Here is an 18,628-nt window from a genome sequence, read left to right as displayed (position 1 = left end):
GGCTGTAGGATAGATTTATTAATAGGGAGAACTACCCTAGAGGGACCCGTAGCGATTAAAATGTCCACCAATCTGTGTGACCTCCTTCAGACACATCCACCCTTTTTTAGCAAGTCTTGATGGGCCTTGAAGTCATCTGATAGGGGCGAGGCAGACTCTGCAACTTCCACATCCAGAAACAAAGATGAAGAGGCTAATGGCTGTTGAGGAGGTCCTTAGTCCAACATCTGCACAGGAGAGTCCCGAGTAAGCAACTTCCCTGGCATAGTACCAGTCCTGGTACTGGAAGAATGGGAGTGGTGACCCTGGTGCATATGTTCCCAGTGCTTACTTGATGTGGGAGAGTGGGAAGGGAGCAGGGATGTCACAGAACATCGTGGGAAGCTCCAAGAGCTCCAAAAGGCCACTGATACTGAAGCAGGACTTACCTATATGCTGGCCATTGGTCTTTAGACTGAGTTCTGAACCATGGAGGGTAGGCACCTCACTAGGGCTGCTGGGGTTGCTCAGGTCTGGAAGCATAGGAGCAGACCTCAGTATCATGAGGAAGAAAAGTCCACTTCCTCTGACCACGGGGGAGCTGCTTCCCTTGGTAATGGGGAGACCAGCTGCAAGGCTGGTGATGGAGGCACCAGCAAGATCATTGCAGGATTCCTGTTCTATGGAAGCCACTGAGATGCACCAACAGTGGCAGTCACCAGTGCCAAATGGTGCACTGGGGCTGGAACTGGCACTGAAGGATCTAACACATCCAATCTTAGTATCGGGCAGGAGTCTTGCACTGTGGGTGAAACCGGTATCGAGAAGTTCAGTAGTTCCTATGTTGCCTCAAATGTCTCGGGCGCACAAGGCACTGCCAAAGACTCCTGACACTGAAGTACTCTAGCTGTGCTGGTCTTGGAATCGGTCTCAATTGGCCCTTCCTGGGCTCCAGAGTCAATCATCACTCTTTTCACACAGGGGGTGCTCTATCTGGGGGTGTCTCTTATTTGAGTGCCCATCAGTGTCCTTACCTCCACTTGGTGCCTGGCCTGAAGATTTTGAAGGCCCTGGTACTGAGTCCTTCAAGGACTTACTAAGTCTTTTCTTTGGTACCAGTGAGGAATGTCTGCCTATAGATTCAGATCAAACGGGCAGAGTACTCCTGGCAGATTCGGACATGCTCGGTACCCGTTCTCAGCAGGAAGGTTCCAATGGAGCATGAAGTGCAGACTCCATGGGTAAGTACATAAATCTAGCAGCCTTGTCCTTTATCAAATGAGATTTGAACCCTCTACAAATGTGACATTTGTAACCAACATACACTTACCCCAGCCATTTAAGGCACTTGGGAAGAGGATCACTTACTGGCATAGGTTTGCCACAATAGTGACAGGCCTTGCAGCTGGCAGAACATGGCGTGAGTCCAATACCAGACCCAGTACCTAAATGAGCACTGGAGACAGAGCTTCACTAAGAAGTAAGCTAAACTTACTCTAGTCACTAACTGTGTACCAAATACACTACTCTAGACTTAACTAACACAACAACAACTACTCTCTCTCTATACACACACACACACACACACACACACACACACACACACACACACACACACACACACACACACGAAGAGAAGGAAGACTTGCAAATGCAAAGATCACAGATCCAACAACCATCACCAGTGATAGGAAGGAACTGAGAGGTATTGGGGGGCAGCATGGCCCTTTACACCTGTGTTCACTGGTGCAAGGCACCAGAGGGCACTCATGCTGCCCCGATGGGTACTGCTGATGGAAAAACCTTCAACAATTATGCACAAGGCGTGCATGTATCAACAGTGGAATGGACGTGCAATCACTCAAAGAAGAACAAAAACTTTCACCTCAGAATTATCTTGTTTTGCATGTGTGTGTAAAATCTGTGGTTTTAGAATTATAATTTTCTATTAAAAATGTCATCTCCTCTGTTGTGTGAAACACGCATACAATAGGATAAACTGATTGACTACACATGAGGAACAGTGAAATGAACTATAAAACGAATGTTAACTGTGTTTTGTGTTTTCATTGCCCAGTGCTGGGACTAGAAATGTATTTATAAAGACAATAACAATACAAAAATAGCTACTAAATTACCTTTTGCTAAAATCAAATGATGCATTTCTTATTGAGAGCTACCTGTCTCAAACATATACACAAGTTCAATTGTTTTTAGGCATTATGGATCTTTTCATCTTAGCCTAATAAAAAGGATAACTATGGAAGAGAGATGTTTGCAGAATCAATATGCCACTGTTAGGCTCATCATAATATGCTTAATTTCCTATTTATCGAGACAGAAGAAAATCCCTTCCTTCCCCAGCCCCCCGAAAAAGCTTACTTACACTTTACTGTAACCGTTGTTCCATGAGATGTTCCATGCATGTGGATCCCATTCATGGTGTGCATATGCCTTCTGCACAGATGTTCAGAAGTTTTTATCAGCAGTCTTTATGCCCTCACGCTCCATTTCCGAGGGCATAAAGGGCTAGGTAACCCTGCCCACCTCTCAGTTCTTTCTAACCACCCTTTGGCAGAGAGTTGGAACAACATGGTGTCCTTCCTTAGTACAGTATATTGTTACTGTCAAATTTTCATTTAATTTTATCCACTGTATTTTATAGTGTAGCCTGTTAGCAAATAACAACACTTTTTTTTTAATAAGTTTTAGTTTTAGTAGGCTTTAGGCTTTTTGTGGTACCAAGTCTAGTCTTTATGCCTGATCCTTAAACACCTGGCTTTAAGCCATACCTATCATGTAGAGTGGTAATTCCCCTCAAGGATGGACATGACAAATGTCTATATTATTTAGGGGAGAGTCACAGCTAAGTGCACAATCTGTAGAGTATTTAAAAAGTGCACTCAAAAATCCAGGGAATCAAGATTAAAAAACCTTTCTCACAGAGAAATCCATGAGAGTTGCATCAGACTCAGAGGTGATCTGAGGTGTGTGAAGCTGAAGACCAATAGTGCATTTTATTTATTCACTGACTCGCTGAAGATGCCATTGGTTGCTTTGTCAAAGAGCCAGACTTCTAGTGCCTAACAAAAAGGGAAGTGATTCCTGGCTCCAAAGGCTCAAAGGGAACTCATTCATTTAATAAGAACCCTAAATCTCAGATTACAAAACCACTAGAGCAGTCAGACACCCTGGCTGCCTGTGGGAGTAAGAGTATACTGCCAAACCATCCTCTTGGCAATAGTCCCTATCTCCAGAACCGCACAAGAAATCTGAGGTACAGGTACTGAGGAACTCATTTAAAGCAAGTCAGAACCATGTGCAACTTCAGCTTTTTCTAGTACCCGAGTTCGTCAACACAGTCAAAGGATTTTTCAGTACTGTTCTGCATAGTGTTGCAGTCAAAGCGGCATTATATATTGGCACCAGCAAAACACCTGGCACAAATGTGAACAGAGTCTGACTCTTTGGCACGAACTCAAAAGGCATCAAAGAGCATGGCGCGGACTCAAACAGTACAGAGGTAGATGGTTATGGGCAAAAGGAAATCAGATATCCGCTACCTACACTCAGTACAGGGATCATCTGCTAGAAACTCCTTATAGGCACAGCTGATACCAGAGTCTCCTTTACTGTACTTCTCTCCTATATTGGGCAAGTCAAAAATGTCCACCATAGCATGAAAACCCAATGCCTTTCATGAAGATTTCATTGAGACCTCACATTGAGGATCAGAGAAATCCTTCCACACCTCAGCATGTTATAGAACCTCCAGGTCCAGGTTCTTTTTCCTCCTCGTCATCAGAGGCCTCCAGTAGAGACTAGGCCCCAAAGCGTCAACCATCTTCAGCAGCTCCATACAGTGAATGTAACAGTGAATGTAACAGAGGAGGTGCCTCTAGAATCACTGCATTTTGGGCTCTGCCACAAGAGCCATCTTTCATTCTTTGGGGTCCATCATCTTGGTTTAATATGCTTTACCCGTATGTTTTTCAACACTGGCCATACTGGCCTCTTTGTCCTCAACACCAAGTCATCATTCGGCTTCACACCCAAGACCTGAATTTAAATTGCATCAGAGGTCTGTCCCTTCTCCCACAGAGCAGGCTGTTTCTGAGACTCAGTAACCACTTTCTGCAGAGAGCGAAGGAGCAATGCAAACATTTCACCAGAGAAGTAGATTGCATCATGGAATGGGCCGCCCATAATCTGTGAGAACCTGCTTCAATAAAGAAAAGAAAACCCCACTGACCACAGATTCTTAGTTGTCACCCACAATTCTGAAATAAATCTTTTCTGAACCCCTCTTCAAACAACTCCCCAACTCCGCCAACCTCATCATTAGAAGCAAGCTCCCCACAGACCAGGCCACACCAACTCTAAGCGGTACGAGACCCTGCCAGAACAACAGATGCAAAATCTGCAGACATACTTCCACTGCTGCAATGATAAATACCTCCTAGAAACACCTATTAAGATTCCTGGGACCTACACATGCCTATCACAACATGTGGAATACCATATCTTGTGCATCATATGCCCCAACAACTCCTCTCTGGAAGAAACCAGATAATCGCTATGCTCTCAAATTAACTCACACAGAAAAATGATAAAAGACAAAAATACCATATCACCCATGTCCAAACACTTTTCACAAAGTGTTCACTCCATATCTGATTTTTCAATACTTGTTCTCAAAGGAAACGTACATAACATCTTCAAATGGCAAGCCTGAGGACTTAAATTCATAACACTCCTAGACACTAAAAACAATGGATACAACAGGGATACTGGTTTCGTGGCTCATTACAACAATCTGTAACATATGCACCTGCATGCTAACCCTAAATAGTTCATGTCCAACCCCTTTTGCATAACAATCTAACCCTTACTGCCCATTCCATCTCAAGTGACCCCTTATAAAATTTAAGTTTTATGCTTAACTATCTGTCCCAAATTTTATTTAGCTCAGACACTCTGATTTCTTTTCCCAGACCTAAAGAAAAATGTTGTGTAGTTTGCAAGCTTGCACCTTCCACCAACCAAAGTTCATCCAATAAAGATATTACCTTTCCTACCTTGTCTCTCATATATCTTGGGACCAACATGACTACAACACCACAAGAAAATCCATCTCTGAGGGCTTCTCATCTTCCCTGGATGAAGTTGTTGTCTCCTCCATTCCCATGGCTGCAAATTATTTTAAAGCTTTTACGGAGAATGGCAGAATGTCTTTGGAGTTGGTCCATTAGAAAACACACAAATTGTTTGATATTCTTCAATCAGTTTCATAAAACAGGATAGCTCATCCTATTAATGAAAGAATCTCGGAACCCACAAAGGACTTGTGGGTACTTTGGCATCTATCACAGTGACCTCAGAGAGGGCTGAACATAAATACTAAGTCCCCCCACAAAAGGAATTTGGGTATTTCCGTATGCACCTGGCACCAAAATCCTTAGTAGATACTGTGGTTAATGAAAAGACCAAACAGATAAAAGTCTATTTGAGCAGAAAACGAGCCAAAAAAATAAGATTTATTTGACCAAAAGGTTATTCTTCCGCTTGTCTTTGGGTCAGAATTGCAAATTATAAAGCTAGGCTGACCAAGTATAATTATATCTAGTGGTACAGAACAGCAGATTTCATGGACAAACTACCATCAGATATCAAAGAGGAATTTAAATTAATTTGTTTAGAGGGACAACCTTTCTGGCAGGTTTGGACTCAGCTGACACATGACCAAGACTGATGGTTACACGTGTTACCATGAGGAGAGACTCATGGTTATATACTTTGAGTACCCATAAGGAGGTGCAAAGAACAGTGCAAGACTTACCATTTGATGGGAAAGAGCTGTTTAATTAAAAACTAGATGACACATTGTGCACTCCTTGAAGGACTCTCGAAATACAGTTAGATTTTTGGGACTATATACTCCCAATTTTAGAAGGAAGCATTATATAAATGTCAACTTTCTTCTAGAGAGAGATATCAGCCAGCTACCTCTTCTTATTTTTACACCTCTTCTAATTATTTTTAGCACCTCTTCTAATTATTTTTAGCACCAGATAAGATGAGAAAGAGGTCAAGGTATCAAAAGAGAAAGCCATTTCTGTTCCCTGGACCTCTCTACCCAGCCATTTCAATTTCAGAAACAACAATTTAATGCTTCAGTTGAGGATACTGCTCTAGACTTTGTGGATTGATACCTTTCTTACCTTTCTTTTGGGTCCCATCTCTCTTTCTTCAAGGAGGCTTGGGCTGCACTTACCTTAGACACGAGATTTTGCAGGTGATCCAAGAGGGGTATGTCATAAACAGATAGCTAAGGGTTAATGTCTCTTTCACCTGAAACACCTGACCAGAGAACCAATCAGGAAACTGGATTTTTTCAACTTTGGGTGGAGGGAATTGTGTCTCTGAGTCTTTTGTCTGTCTGCCTGCTTCCTCTGAGCTTTGGAGAAGTAGTTCTGTTTTCTAGTCTTCTGTTTCTAAGTGTAAGGACAAAGAGATCAGATAGTAAGTTCTATGGTTTCTTTTCTTTGGTATTTGCATGAATATAAGTGCTGGAGTGCTTTGATTTGTATTCTTTTTGAATAAGGCTGTTTATTCAATATTCTTTTAAGCAATTGACCCTGTGTTGTATCATCTTAATACAGAGAGAACATTTATATGTATTTTTCTTTCTTTTTATATAAAGCTTTCTTTTAAGACCTGTTGGAGTTTTTCTTTACTTCAGGGAAATTGAGTCTGTACTCACCAGGGAATTGGTGGGAGGAAGAAATCAAGGGGGGATCTGTGTGTTGGATTGCTAGCCTGACTTTGCATTTCTGTTTTCAGGATTGGGAACAGAGAGGGGGAGTCTCTCTGTGTAGTTTCACAGAGCTTGTGTCTGTGTATCTCTCCAGGAGCACCTGGAGGGGGGAAGGGAAAAAGGATTATTTCCCTTTGTTGTGAGACTCAAGGGATTTGGGTCTTGGGGTCCCCAGGGAAGGTTTTTCAGAGGGACCAGAGTGCCCCAAAACACTCTAATTTTTTGGGTGGTGGCAGCAGGTACCAGGTCCAAGCTGGTAACTAAGCTTGGAGGTTTTCATGCTAACCCCCATATTTTGGACGCTAAGGTCCAAATCTGGGACTAAGGTTATGATATGGTGTAGCAGCGGTTGGGAGATAGACAGAATCCAGAAGCCAGTAGGAATATTATATTTTTCTTTTTCTGCTAAGGGCTTTTTAGCAGAGAGAAACAGTTGGTTTTAAAAGGGAACCAGAGAGAATTTTTTTTTCTGCTCTATCTGGCAGGTTGTGGCTTGCATAATAAGCAAGAAGCCATTACCAAACTGTTAAGGGTCTTTTGTCATGCAATAGCCCTCCCATTAGGAGGCAAGTACCAGCACTTATATGCATGCAAATAAAGTGGTTTTTCTGGTTTCCCTTCATTGAACATTAGCTAGAGAGAGAAAAGGAAAAAAGCACTGTTGCTAGGCAGACTTCAGGAGGCAACAGAGAGCCTGCAGTTCAGAAGATAAACACCGGAGGGCACCCCAACACAAGAAAACAGGAACCATGACTTCTAAGGCAAAGATTGACGCCGAAGAACAAATCAAAGAAGCTGAACACAGGCGACAGATGGAGATGAAAGAAAAGGAAGAAAGCATCAAACTGGCAGCCTTCCAAAGAGAACAGGCAGCCCAAGAGGCAGCACACAAAAGAAAACTAGAAGAAGAAGAGGTGGCCCACCGCCGAGAAATGGAAAAGCACCAAAAAGAAATGGAAAAACAACAAAAAGAAATGGAAAAACAACAAAAAGAGAATGAAGAGAAGGAAAAACAGAGAAAACATGAACTGGAGATGGCAAAAGCTGGGCTGCATGTGCCAGCCAACCCTAACAACCCGGCGCCAAGTATTGCTCCACAGCACAGGAAATTTCCCACCTACAAGGCAGGTGATGACACCGAGGCCTTCTTGGAAAATTTTGAAAGAGCCTGTCTTGGGTACAGCATCCCCGAAGACCAGTACATGGTAGAATTAAGGCCACAGCTCAGTGGACCTTTAGCAGAGGTGGCAGCTGAAATGCCTAAGCCGCAAATGAATGACTATAAACTTTTTCAAACCAAGGCCAGATACAGGATGGGGATAACCCCAGATCATGCCCGTCGGCGCTTCAGAACCCAAAAGTGGAAACCAGAGGTGTCATTTCCCAAACACGCCTACTACATTGCAAAAAACTATGAGGCCTGGTTAACAGGAAACAACATTCAAACCTTGGAAGAACTGAACCTCCTCATACAAATGGAGCAGTTCTTGGATGGTGTTCCTGAAGACATCACACGGTACATACAAGATAGAAATCCCAAAAATATCGCTGAGGCGGGGGAGATTGGAGCCAAATGGATGGAACTGGCAGAAAGCAAGAAAGCTACTGTCAAGGGGAACGATTACCCCAGGGGGCACACAGACCATAAACCCTACAACCGAGGACAGCCAAAGACCCCACATACCACCCAAGTAAAGCCACAGATACCCTACCCTTCAACCTCACCAGTCTCCAGTAACTCACCTCGGCCCAGTGACCCATCAGATGGAAGATGCTTTAAGTGTAATGAACTGGGACATATCAAGGCCAACTGTCCCAAGAACACCATGCGAGTGCAATTCATTACACCTCCATCACACCAAAGATCCCCAGGCCCAGATGCCTCTCAAATACCCTTGGAGCGAAGGGAAAATTTGAGAGTGGGCGGAAAGAAGGTTACTGCGTGGAGAGACACGGGGGCACAAGTGTCAGCTATCCACCAATCCTTCGTTGACCCCAAATTCATCAACCCAAAGGCCAAAGTTACAATTTACCCCTTCATGTCACAAGCTGTAGACTTGCCTACAGCTGAACTGCCTGTCCAGTACAAAGGCTGGTCAGGAATGTGGACTTTTGCAGTCTATGACAATTATCCTATCCCCATGCTACTGGGGGAAGACTTGGCCAACCAGGTGAGGCGGGCCAAGAGAGTGGGAATGGTTACCCGTAGCCAAACCAGGCAAGCTTCCCGACCCATTCCTGTTCCTGAGCCGTCCACAGAGGCCCCGTCTGTGTTACCAGAGACCCAGACAGAGGTAGTGGACCCGGATTCCATGCCTACCACTGAAACAGCCACAGCATCTCCAGTCCCAGGCCCGGAACTGGAACAGCAACCAGCACCAGCAAGTGCAACCACATCTTCAAACTCAACGCCAGAGGGCGCCAGCGAGCCAGGACTGGCAGAAGCAACAGACAGCCATACCCAAAAGGCTCAGCCAGAGCCTGAAATACCCTCAGGTGCACCAGCGGAGAGCGGTTCACCAGCAACGGAAACAACGCCATCACCTACATCGCTTCCAGAGGGACCAAGCCCAAGTCCACAGTCTGAGGAAGAACTGGTGACCCCAGCCTCAAGGGAACAGTTCCAGGCTGAGCAGGAAGCAGATGACAGCCTTCAGAAAGCGTGGGCGGCGGCACGGAGCACCCCACCGCCTCTCAGCTCTTCTAATTGATCCCGGTTTGTTATAGACCAAGGACTTTTATACAAGGAAATTCTTTCTGGTGGACACCGGGAAGAATGGCAGCCGCAAAAACAGTTGGTGGTTCCAACTAAGTACTGGGGGAAGCTCTTAAGCTTAGCCCATGATCATCCCAGTGGCCATGCTGGGGTGAACCGAACCAAGGACCGGTTGGGGAAGTCCTTCCACTGGGAGGGGATGGGCAAGGATGTTGCCAAGTATGTCCGGTCTTGTGAGGTATGCCAAAGAGTGGGTAAGCCTCAAGACCAGGTCAAGGCCCCGCTCCAGCCACTCCCCATAATTGAGGTCCCATTTCAGCGAGTAGCTGTGGATATTCTGGGCCCTTTCCCAAAAAAAGACGCCCAGAGGAAAGCAGTACGTACTGACTTTAGTGGACTTTGCTACCCGATGGCCAGAAGCAGTAGCTCTAGGCAACACCAGGACTAACACTGTGTGCCTGGCCCTAACAGACATCTTTGCCAGGGTAGGTTGGCCCTCCGACATCCTTACAGATTCAGGGTCTAATTTCCTGGCAGGGACCATGGAAAAACTGTGGGAAACTCATGGGGTGAATCACTTGGTTGCCACCCCGTACCACCATCAAACCAATGGCCTGGTGGAAAGGTTCAATGGAACTTTGGGGGCCATGATACGAAAATTCATCAACGAATTCTCCAATAATTGGGACCTAGTGTTGCAGCAGTTGCTGTTTGCCTACAGGGCTGTACCACATCCCAGTTTAGGGTTTTCACCATTTGAACTTGTGTATGGTCACGAGGTTAAGGGGCCATTACAGTTGGTGAAGCAGCAATGGGAGGGGTTTACGCCTTCTCCAGGAACTAACATTCTGGACTTTGTAAGCAACCTACAAAGCACCCTCCAACGCTCTTTAGCCCTTGCTAGAGAGAACCTAAAGGATGCTCAAGAAGAGCAAAAGGCCTGGTATGACAGACATGCCAGAGAACGTTCCTTCAAGGTAGGAGACCAGGTTATGATCGTGAAGGCGCAACAGGCCCATAAGATGGAAGCATCATGGGAAGGACCATTCACGGTCCAAGAGCGCCTGGGAGCTGTGAACTACCTCATAGCATTTCCCAATTCCTCACTAAAGCCTAAAGTCTACCATGTTAATTCTCTCAAGCCTTTCTATTCCAGAGACTTACAGGTTTGTCAGTTTACAGTCCAGGGAGATGATGCTGAGTGGCCTGACGGTGTCTACTACGACGGGAAAAAAGACGGTGGCGTGGAAGAGGTGAACCTCTCAACCACCCTGGAACGTCTGCAGCGGCAACAAATCAAGGAGCTGTGCACTAGCTTCGCCGCATTGTTCTCAGCCACCCCAGGACGGACTGAACGGGCATACCACTCCATTGATACAGGTAATGCTCACCCAATCAGAACCCCACCCTACCGGGTGTCTCCTCATGCCCAAGCTGCTATAGAACGGGAGATCCAGAACATGCTACAGATGGGTATAATCCGCCCATCTACCAGTGCATGGGCATCTCCAGTGGTTCTGGTACCCAAACCAGATGGGGAAATACGCTTTTGCGTGGACTACCGTAAGCTAAATGCGGTAACTCGTCCGGACAACTATCCAATGCCACGCACTGATGAGCTATTGGAAAAGTTGGGACGTGCCCAGTTCATCTCTACAATAGACTTAACCAAGGGGTACTGGCAAGTACCGCTAGATGAACCTGCCAAGGAGAGGTCAGCATTCGTCACCCATGCGGGGGTGTATGAATTCAATGTCCTTCCTTTCGGCCTTCGAAATGCACCCGCCACCTTCCAGAGGCTGGTAGACGGTCTACTAGCTGGACTGGGAGAATTTGCAGTTGCCTACCTCGATGATGTGGCCATTTTTTCAGACTCCTGGCCCGAACACCTACTACACCTGGAAAAGGTCTTTGAGCGCATCAGGCAGGCAGGACTAACTGTTAAGGCCAAAAAGTGTCAAATAGGCCAAAACAGAGTGACTTACCTGGGGCACCAGGTGGGTCGAGGAACCATAAACCCCCTACAGGCCAAGGTGGATGCTATCCAAAAGTGGCCTGTCCCAAGGTCAAAGAAACAGGTCCAATCCTTCTTAGGCTTGGCCGGATACTACAGGCGATTTGTACCACACTACAGCCAAATCGCTGCCCCATTGACCGACCTAACCAAAAAGACCCAACCAAATGCCGTTAAGTGGACTGATGAGTGTCAAAAAGCCTTTACCCAGCTTAAGGCAACGCTCATGTCTGACCCTGTGCTCAGGGCCCCGGACTTTGACAAGCCATTCCTAGTAACCACGGATGCATCTGAGCGTGGTATAGGAGCAGTGCTCATGCAGGAAGCAACAGATCACAACTTCCATCCTGTCGTGTTTCTCAGCAAGAAACTGTCTGAGAGGGAAAGTCACTGGTCAGTCAGTGAAAAGGAATGCTATGCCATTGTGTACGCCCTGGAAAAGCTACGCCCATATGTTTGGGGACGGCGGTTCAAACTACAAACTGACCATGCTGCACTAAAGTGGCTTCATACTGCCAAGGGGAACAACAAGAAACTTCTTCGTTGGAGTTTAGCTCTCCAAGATTTTGATTTTGAAATTCAACACATCACAGGAGCTTCTAACAAAGTTGCTGATGCACTCTCCCGTGAGAGTTTCCCAAAATCCAGTAGTTAAAAAGTGTTCTTAAAATGTAAAAGTCTGTTAGTTATATACTTAGTAGTATATGTAAAGGTGCATGTGTTGTATTAATCTGTTTATTTTCAAGTTCTAGAAGGAAATTGCCGCCAGTGAGCTTCCCCACTGTCTGCAATTTGGGGGGCGTGTCATAAACAGATAGCTAAGGGTTAATGTCTCTTTCACCTGAAACACCTGACCAGAGAACCAATCAGGAAACTGGATTTTTTCAACTTTGGGTGGAGGGAATTGTGTCTCTGAGTCTTTTGTCTGTCTGCCTGCTTCCTCTGAGCTTTGGAGAAGTAGTTCTGTTTTCTAGTCTTCTGTTTCTAAGTGTAAGGACAAAGAGATCAGATAGTAAGTTCTATGGTTTCTTTTCTTTGGTATTTGCATGAATATAAGTGCTGGAGTGCTTTGATTTGTATTCTTTTTGAATAAGGCTGTTTATTCAATATTCTTTTAAGCAATTGACCCTGTGTTGTATCATCTTAATACAGAGAGAACATTTATATGTATTTTTCTTTCTTTTTATATAAAGCTTTCTTTTAAGACCTGTTGGAGTTTTTTCTTTACTTCAGGGAAATTGAGTCTGTACTCACCAGGGAATTGGTGGGAGGAAGAAATCAAGGGGGGATCTGTGTGTTGGATTGCTAGCCTGACTTTGCATTTCTGTTTTCAGGATTGGGAACAGAGAGGGGGAGTCTCTCTGTGTAGTTTCACAGAGCTTGTGTCTGTGTATCTCTCCAGGAGCACCTGGAGGGGGGAAGGGAAAAAGGATTATTTCCCTTTGTTGTGAGACTCAAGGGATTTGGGTCTTGGGGTCCCCAGGGAAGGTTTTTCAGAGGGACCAGAGTGCCCCAAAACACTCTAATTTTTTGGGTGGTGGCAGCAGGTACCAGGTCCAAGCTGGTAACTAAGCTTGGAGGTTTTCATGCTAACCCCCATATTTTGGACGCTAAGGTCCAAATCTGGGACTAAGGTTATGATAGGGGTATACCATCCAATTCCATAAAATGTCTCCCCACACCCACCCACCCATTCCCCTTTTCAGGGACTACTCGCCTGGGAGGCCCATGCAGAAAGAAACAGAATCTCTACTACAGCTGAGCACAACAGAGCCAGTGCCTCTGGCTTCAGGGGAAAAGGATTTTATTTTCCTTATTCAGAAAAAGAAAGGGAGTTGATGGCCTGTACCATAGCTCAGGTTTTTCAATGTTTATATTGTCCATGCCAAATTTCACATGGTGGCTCTCACATCTATCATACCTTCTTCAAGACTGTTTCAGTACCCTCAGCTTGCAGGATACATACTTTCTGGTTGATACATCCATTGCATAGGAAGTTTCTTTGCTTCGTGATATCAAACAATCATGATTAGTTTAGAGTGTTTCTGTTGGCCTTTCAACTACATTTGGAATGTTCTCAAAACAAATGTCAGTGGTATCAGCTTATTTTAGTTAAAATTTATTTATTTATTATTATTATTATTATTATTATTATTATTATTATTATTATTATTATTATTATTATTATTATTATTATTGCCAACAGGCTATAGAGTAAACACTACAATATCAAATACAATGGATAAAACGAAATCAAAAGTTTACAGTAACAACAAACTAGCTATACTAAGGAAGGACACTATGTTGTTTCACCTCTCTGCCAAGGAGTGGTTAGAAGGAACTGAATGGTGGGCAGTGTTGCTTTCCCTTTATGCCTTAGGAGAGGAGGAGGAGGGCATGAAGGTGCATGTTTGACCCCTAGTGGATACCGCTGATAAAACTTCTGAATGCACACTGCCACTGGGATCCACATGCACACAGATTCAAAGAATAACATGACTTTGAAGTAAATGACATCTATAAACCAAAAGACCAGAAAACTTGTGCTAATATCTTTAAAACACATTAAATGACTATTAATCAATTTTGAAATTCCAGCTGCTGTCACCACTTACTGATACGCCAGCCGTGACATGTATATAGCACAGGAAAAAAAGTTTAAATTGTCTTGAACAAAACACAAAATAGAGTAAAAGTTTAGATTGTACGGAGGAATGTTCCTTTTACCACAAAAGAATAGCAGTGTTAATTAAGGGTTAGCATAATAAATAAGCATTTATATTCCTGTCAGACCTGATCTAAACTCACTGAAGTCAATGAATAGACTCCTACTGACTTCAAAAGACTTTGGATCAGGCTCAATCTGAAAACTTCCTGAACTATGCATGCACATTTTACCAGATTATATTCACTTAAATGTGAGCAGACTCAATTTGGGAGTCCACCAAATCTTTTGCTGTAGGTTTATTTTTTATAAATTATGAGACAAGAGATTTATTAAAAACAATCCAATTACCATACCTGCAACATTAAGATTAGACACTGTCTATCTGTAATATTATGGATAAAATAATAAGTAAACATACTTACATGTTTTGTTATAAAGGAATAAAAGTATATAGTGTAGTTGGACATTACTTACAGGGAATATCTCGGTAGCCATTTTCTAGTGCACAAAAGTAATTCAAGAATTCTTGTGTTGGAATTTTGAAAATTTCAAACAAGCCAGTGTCTTGGAACAAGGTGTATGTCACCTAAACACATATTAAAATTAACTTTGGTTTGAAAGTGTCAAAGTTTAATCATTTTAGCTTCATTCTACTTTAAGAATATTCTGCTATATTTTTTATTAAGTATATTATTAAAATTGTTAAATTTTGTTGATGCTTCATTAAAAATGAGTCATTAGGCACTAATGTGCTATTAATACAGTTTGTTGGAATTCTTTCCATCAAAACAGACACCTATCTTACCACTCTCTTGAAATCAAAAGGAAAAAAATATCTGCATATCTCTTTACTGAAATGACCCTAATGCACCTTCTTACTTTCTTTTCCTATCTTTAATCTTTTATGCATGCTATGCTAGAAAAATTATACTGTTTTCTATTACTGAGGAGCAGAGTTACCAAAAAGTCCCCATCCCAAAGCTTTAGACCAGTGGTGAAAACCTGCGGCCCACAGGCCAAAGGTTGCTCATTAATGGTTTAGATAATCTTTCAAGCATAGACTTGATTAAGAGATCTGTCAAAGTAGAATTCTCAGGCTTCCTAGAAGAAAATAGATAAAGTTTCCTCTGGCAGTCTTCCTCCCCCCTATAAACTGTTCCCTGGACCTCTCTTTTAAGAATGCAGTACATATATCTTTATAGGATCATATTCAACAGGTTCCAGCGTCCTCATCCTAACCCAAGAAGCTATGCAAGAAATTCCCCCCGAGTTCTAGCTTCTCCAAGGGCACTCCTGTCTCTATACCTAGGCTGATACCAACTTCCTTCGTTAAGGAAACTGGGATGAAGGTAAATCAGAACTGTGAGAACAATTTTTGACGCATCAAAAGATCTGGACTGCCAATTTCAATCTAAAAGGAAAATATCTAAAAGTTATGACTCTCTCAGAGGTTTAGAACAGAGTGACAGTGCCATTACTGTGGCATTATTATATATTTTATTATTATTACTAATATTAATATGCTAGGTGCTATACAAATGCACAGTATAGCACAAGTCTCTAACTTAAAGAGCTTATCTTTGAAACAAATGCAAGGAAGATACAATAAATGGGAGGGGAGAGGGGAGAAGTATAACTATGAAAAGATCACACGGTTCCACAGTTTAACCAATGCACAACTTGACAGTACTAAATCATTTGAAAGATTTTTTCTTTTATAAATACATCAATAAGAGAATAAATAAAATCTGCTATCAGCTATCACCGACTGTCCTTCAGCCTAGCCATTAGTGCCTGGCAGACTTCCTGTAGACTTCACAGTGGAAGTGGAGTCTTGAAGTAAGAGTAGTAGCCTTATTAATTAGGTCAGGGAGTGCATTCTATGTAAGAGGCATCATGGAAGAAAGAATAGTGTTGTTTATGGGAGAAATAGAAAAGGTTCCTAGAAAGATTGCCTCTCCCGTCTCAGGTTTGACTTCCAATGACAGCTACATTCCACCAAAAAACATGCAACAGTAGACAGGAGATGGAGCCCTTCATTGCAGCTGGAGTTAAGACTACAGAACTCACTCCCATATAAAATAAGAATTATCAATATCCTCACAGTAGTCAGAATAAAATGCAAAAAACCCACGGTTTGATGTAAGTTTCCCACAAAATAAGCAATTCTTACGGTCTACACACATTTAAGAGTAGAAGAGAAGAAAATAAAATTGCTACTTTTCAAGCTATTCTTAATTTAGACACAGACTGGCAAAACTGCACCTCAGTTGTGGCTCATACACCAAAAACAGCAACAAACCTGGCTAAGGATCCTTCCAGACTTGTCTCCCATTTTTTGCACTACATCAAAAATTTGGAAATTCCAGTTGTTCATCTTCTCCATTAATGATTCATGATCTTCTGTTATCATCAGTTCTAAAGAAGGATCTTGTTCCACCTGTATAAGAGAGAATGAACCATTTCCACAATGAGATTGAAAACCAAATTGTCACTTGTATTTAAATAGATGTTAAAATGATAAAGTATTGTAGAACGTTTTACATTCCACTGTGCTGCTGTAGTTATTCTGCACACTTATTTTATCCCATCAACCCTTTTTGCCTTGAAATGGTGCCACAATATCGTTGTATACCTTGAAATTTTACTCCTAAACTTAACCAGTATTTGGAATCCTGGATTCCAATGATGCACTGTTTTCCAAAGGCTCTTATACAATAATGTAAAGTAAGGACCTCCTTAGCATATAATATTAAAATCCACAAAGAAATACATTAATATACAACATTGCGGGTATTACTGCAATTATATGCTTACATCAGATTGCTGGTTATTCTGTGTTTGAGCCATTTGCTGATTGTCACTTTCTATCAACATTTTTCTGCAGTCTCTACTTTCTTTTCTTTCATCTTTCCGTCCTTCTGTATGGTGGACTGACTCTTTTGAAATACCAGTGGTTCCATCTTCACCTTAAATATAACAAGTGCACAATTACTACCAACAACTTATTCACAAATCAATTCAGGAATTAAGATTTTTAATCAGTTGTTATTTGCTCCTATCCTTGGCCCACTAGAAGTTAGATTTATTGACCCTGTGACTTCTGCAAAGTCCATCTTTTCTTTTCTCTTCTCAAGCTATTAAGTAGAGAGTGCCCTGAAGATGGGGATTGTTACATTCATCAGCTTGTGTTTTAACTTAGAGGACAGCATGGATGCTTACAAGATGTATTTTAGATAGTCAATTTTAATATTTTATATAAAATATTCCCTCAAATAAGTATTTGTCATTTAAGTATCAAATTGTATCCTTTACAATACAGCATTTATTGTTTTACAATTCCACATTCATTAAAATCTCAAACCAACCTTTCCATCCATTTCTATGCATTAGACACATTGCAAAAGAGGGGATGGAGAATCATTGTACTGTACCTCATTGTGCTTATTGCATCATCCTGTTTATTGGATGTACATTTGTTTATTAAATGTGCGTAAATAAGTCTGTAATATTCCAGCATCAAACTTCTTAACTGTTATAAGTATCTACAGTGATAAAATGTATGTCCCTTTTGGTGAAATATGAGCAGCTAATTGCTTCACTTTTTGCACTTCCTTTTTGACCAAATTTAAGAGGTTAAATGAATGTGACACTAAATTCTCCACAGACTTAGTGGAGAAGACTGGGTGATTATTTTAAAAAAGCAGTAATCTTAAAAGAATTAAAATATTACAAGCAGGTAATGCTCTCGTCTCTAAAACTAAATGAAAACAGATTACAGAATCAGAGATATGGTTCACTATTTAGCATGCTTTTGGGTGCTAGGTATTTTACTGTCAACAGAGGAAGATATGGCCCTAGTCTGAAAGAGTTCATGAATAACCGTTTTTTTGTTTCATTTGCAGTTCAAAAAAATTGGTTCAATCTGAAATGAAACCAAAAAAATTGCTGTGAGGTCAGACAGACAGAAGGCACAGACACTCAGGCTTCCCCCTCAACTCAGGGAGTTGGAATGGCAGAGAGGTGTGGTGCTCAGCCTCTCCAGCCTGGGTGCTTGGAGACAGGAGAAAGACTGAGTGGCTAAAGCTCTTTTCTAAGTAGCGTAGATATATGTGCTCTGCATATTCCTATGTTTCTCAGTTCACTTCTGAATCCAACTCAAGATACTGGTCCTAAAGAAATATGAAAAGGATATCTTAGGGCTTGTCTTCACTACTGGGATAAATGACCTAAGTTATGCTACTTTAGCTATGTGAATGACATAGCTGGAGTAGACGGAGTTTAGATTGACTTATGCGGTGTCTTCACTGCGCTGCATTGACAGGAGATGCTCTCTGGTTGACTTACCTTACTCTTCGTGGAGAGGTGGAGTACCGGAGTCAACCGGAGAGTGCTCTGCAGTAGATTTAGCAGGTCTTCACTAGACCTGCTAAA

The 18,628-nt window shown here is 42.5% G+C and overlaps 1 protein-coding gene across 2 annotated transcripts in view; it reads right to left on the bottom strand.

The window, feature by feature from the left end:
• The window catches only part of PDE3B (phosphodiesterase 3B), a 289,004-nt gene that overhangs the window by 43,161 nt on the left and 227,215 nt on the right, over positions 1-18,628 (bottom strand). For both annotated transcript variants that reach the window (XM_030560452.1, XM_030560453.1), the window contains exons 8-10: positions 17,012-17,163; positions 16,497-16,634; positions 14,669-14,780 (exon numbers count right to left, since the gene is read on the bottom strand). In XM_030560452.1, the coding sequence (XP_030416312.1) occupies positions 14,669-14,780; positions 16,497-16,634; positions 17,012-17,163 (402 nt within the window). The remainder of the gene's footprint in view (positions 1-14,668; positions 14,781-16,496; positions 16,635-17,011; positions 17,164-18,628) is intronic.

The sequence above is a fragment of the Gopherus evgoodei genome, chromosome 4 (genome assembly GCF_007399415.2).
Source record: "Gopherus evgoodei ecotype Sinaloan lineage chromosome 4, rGopEvg1_v1.p, whole genome shotgun sequence".
Classification (NCBI taxonomy): domain Eukaryota; kingdom Metazoa; phylum Chordata; order Testudines; family Testudinidae; genus Gopherus; species Gopherus evgoodei.
Note: the sequence above shows the minus strand (reverse complement) of the source record. Positions and strands in the feature narration are given on the sequence as shown.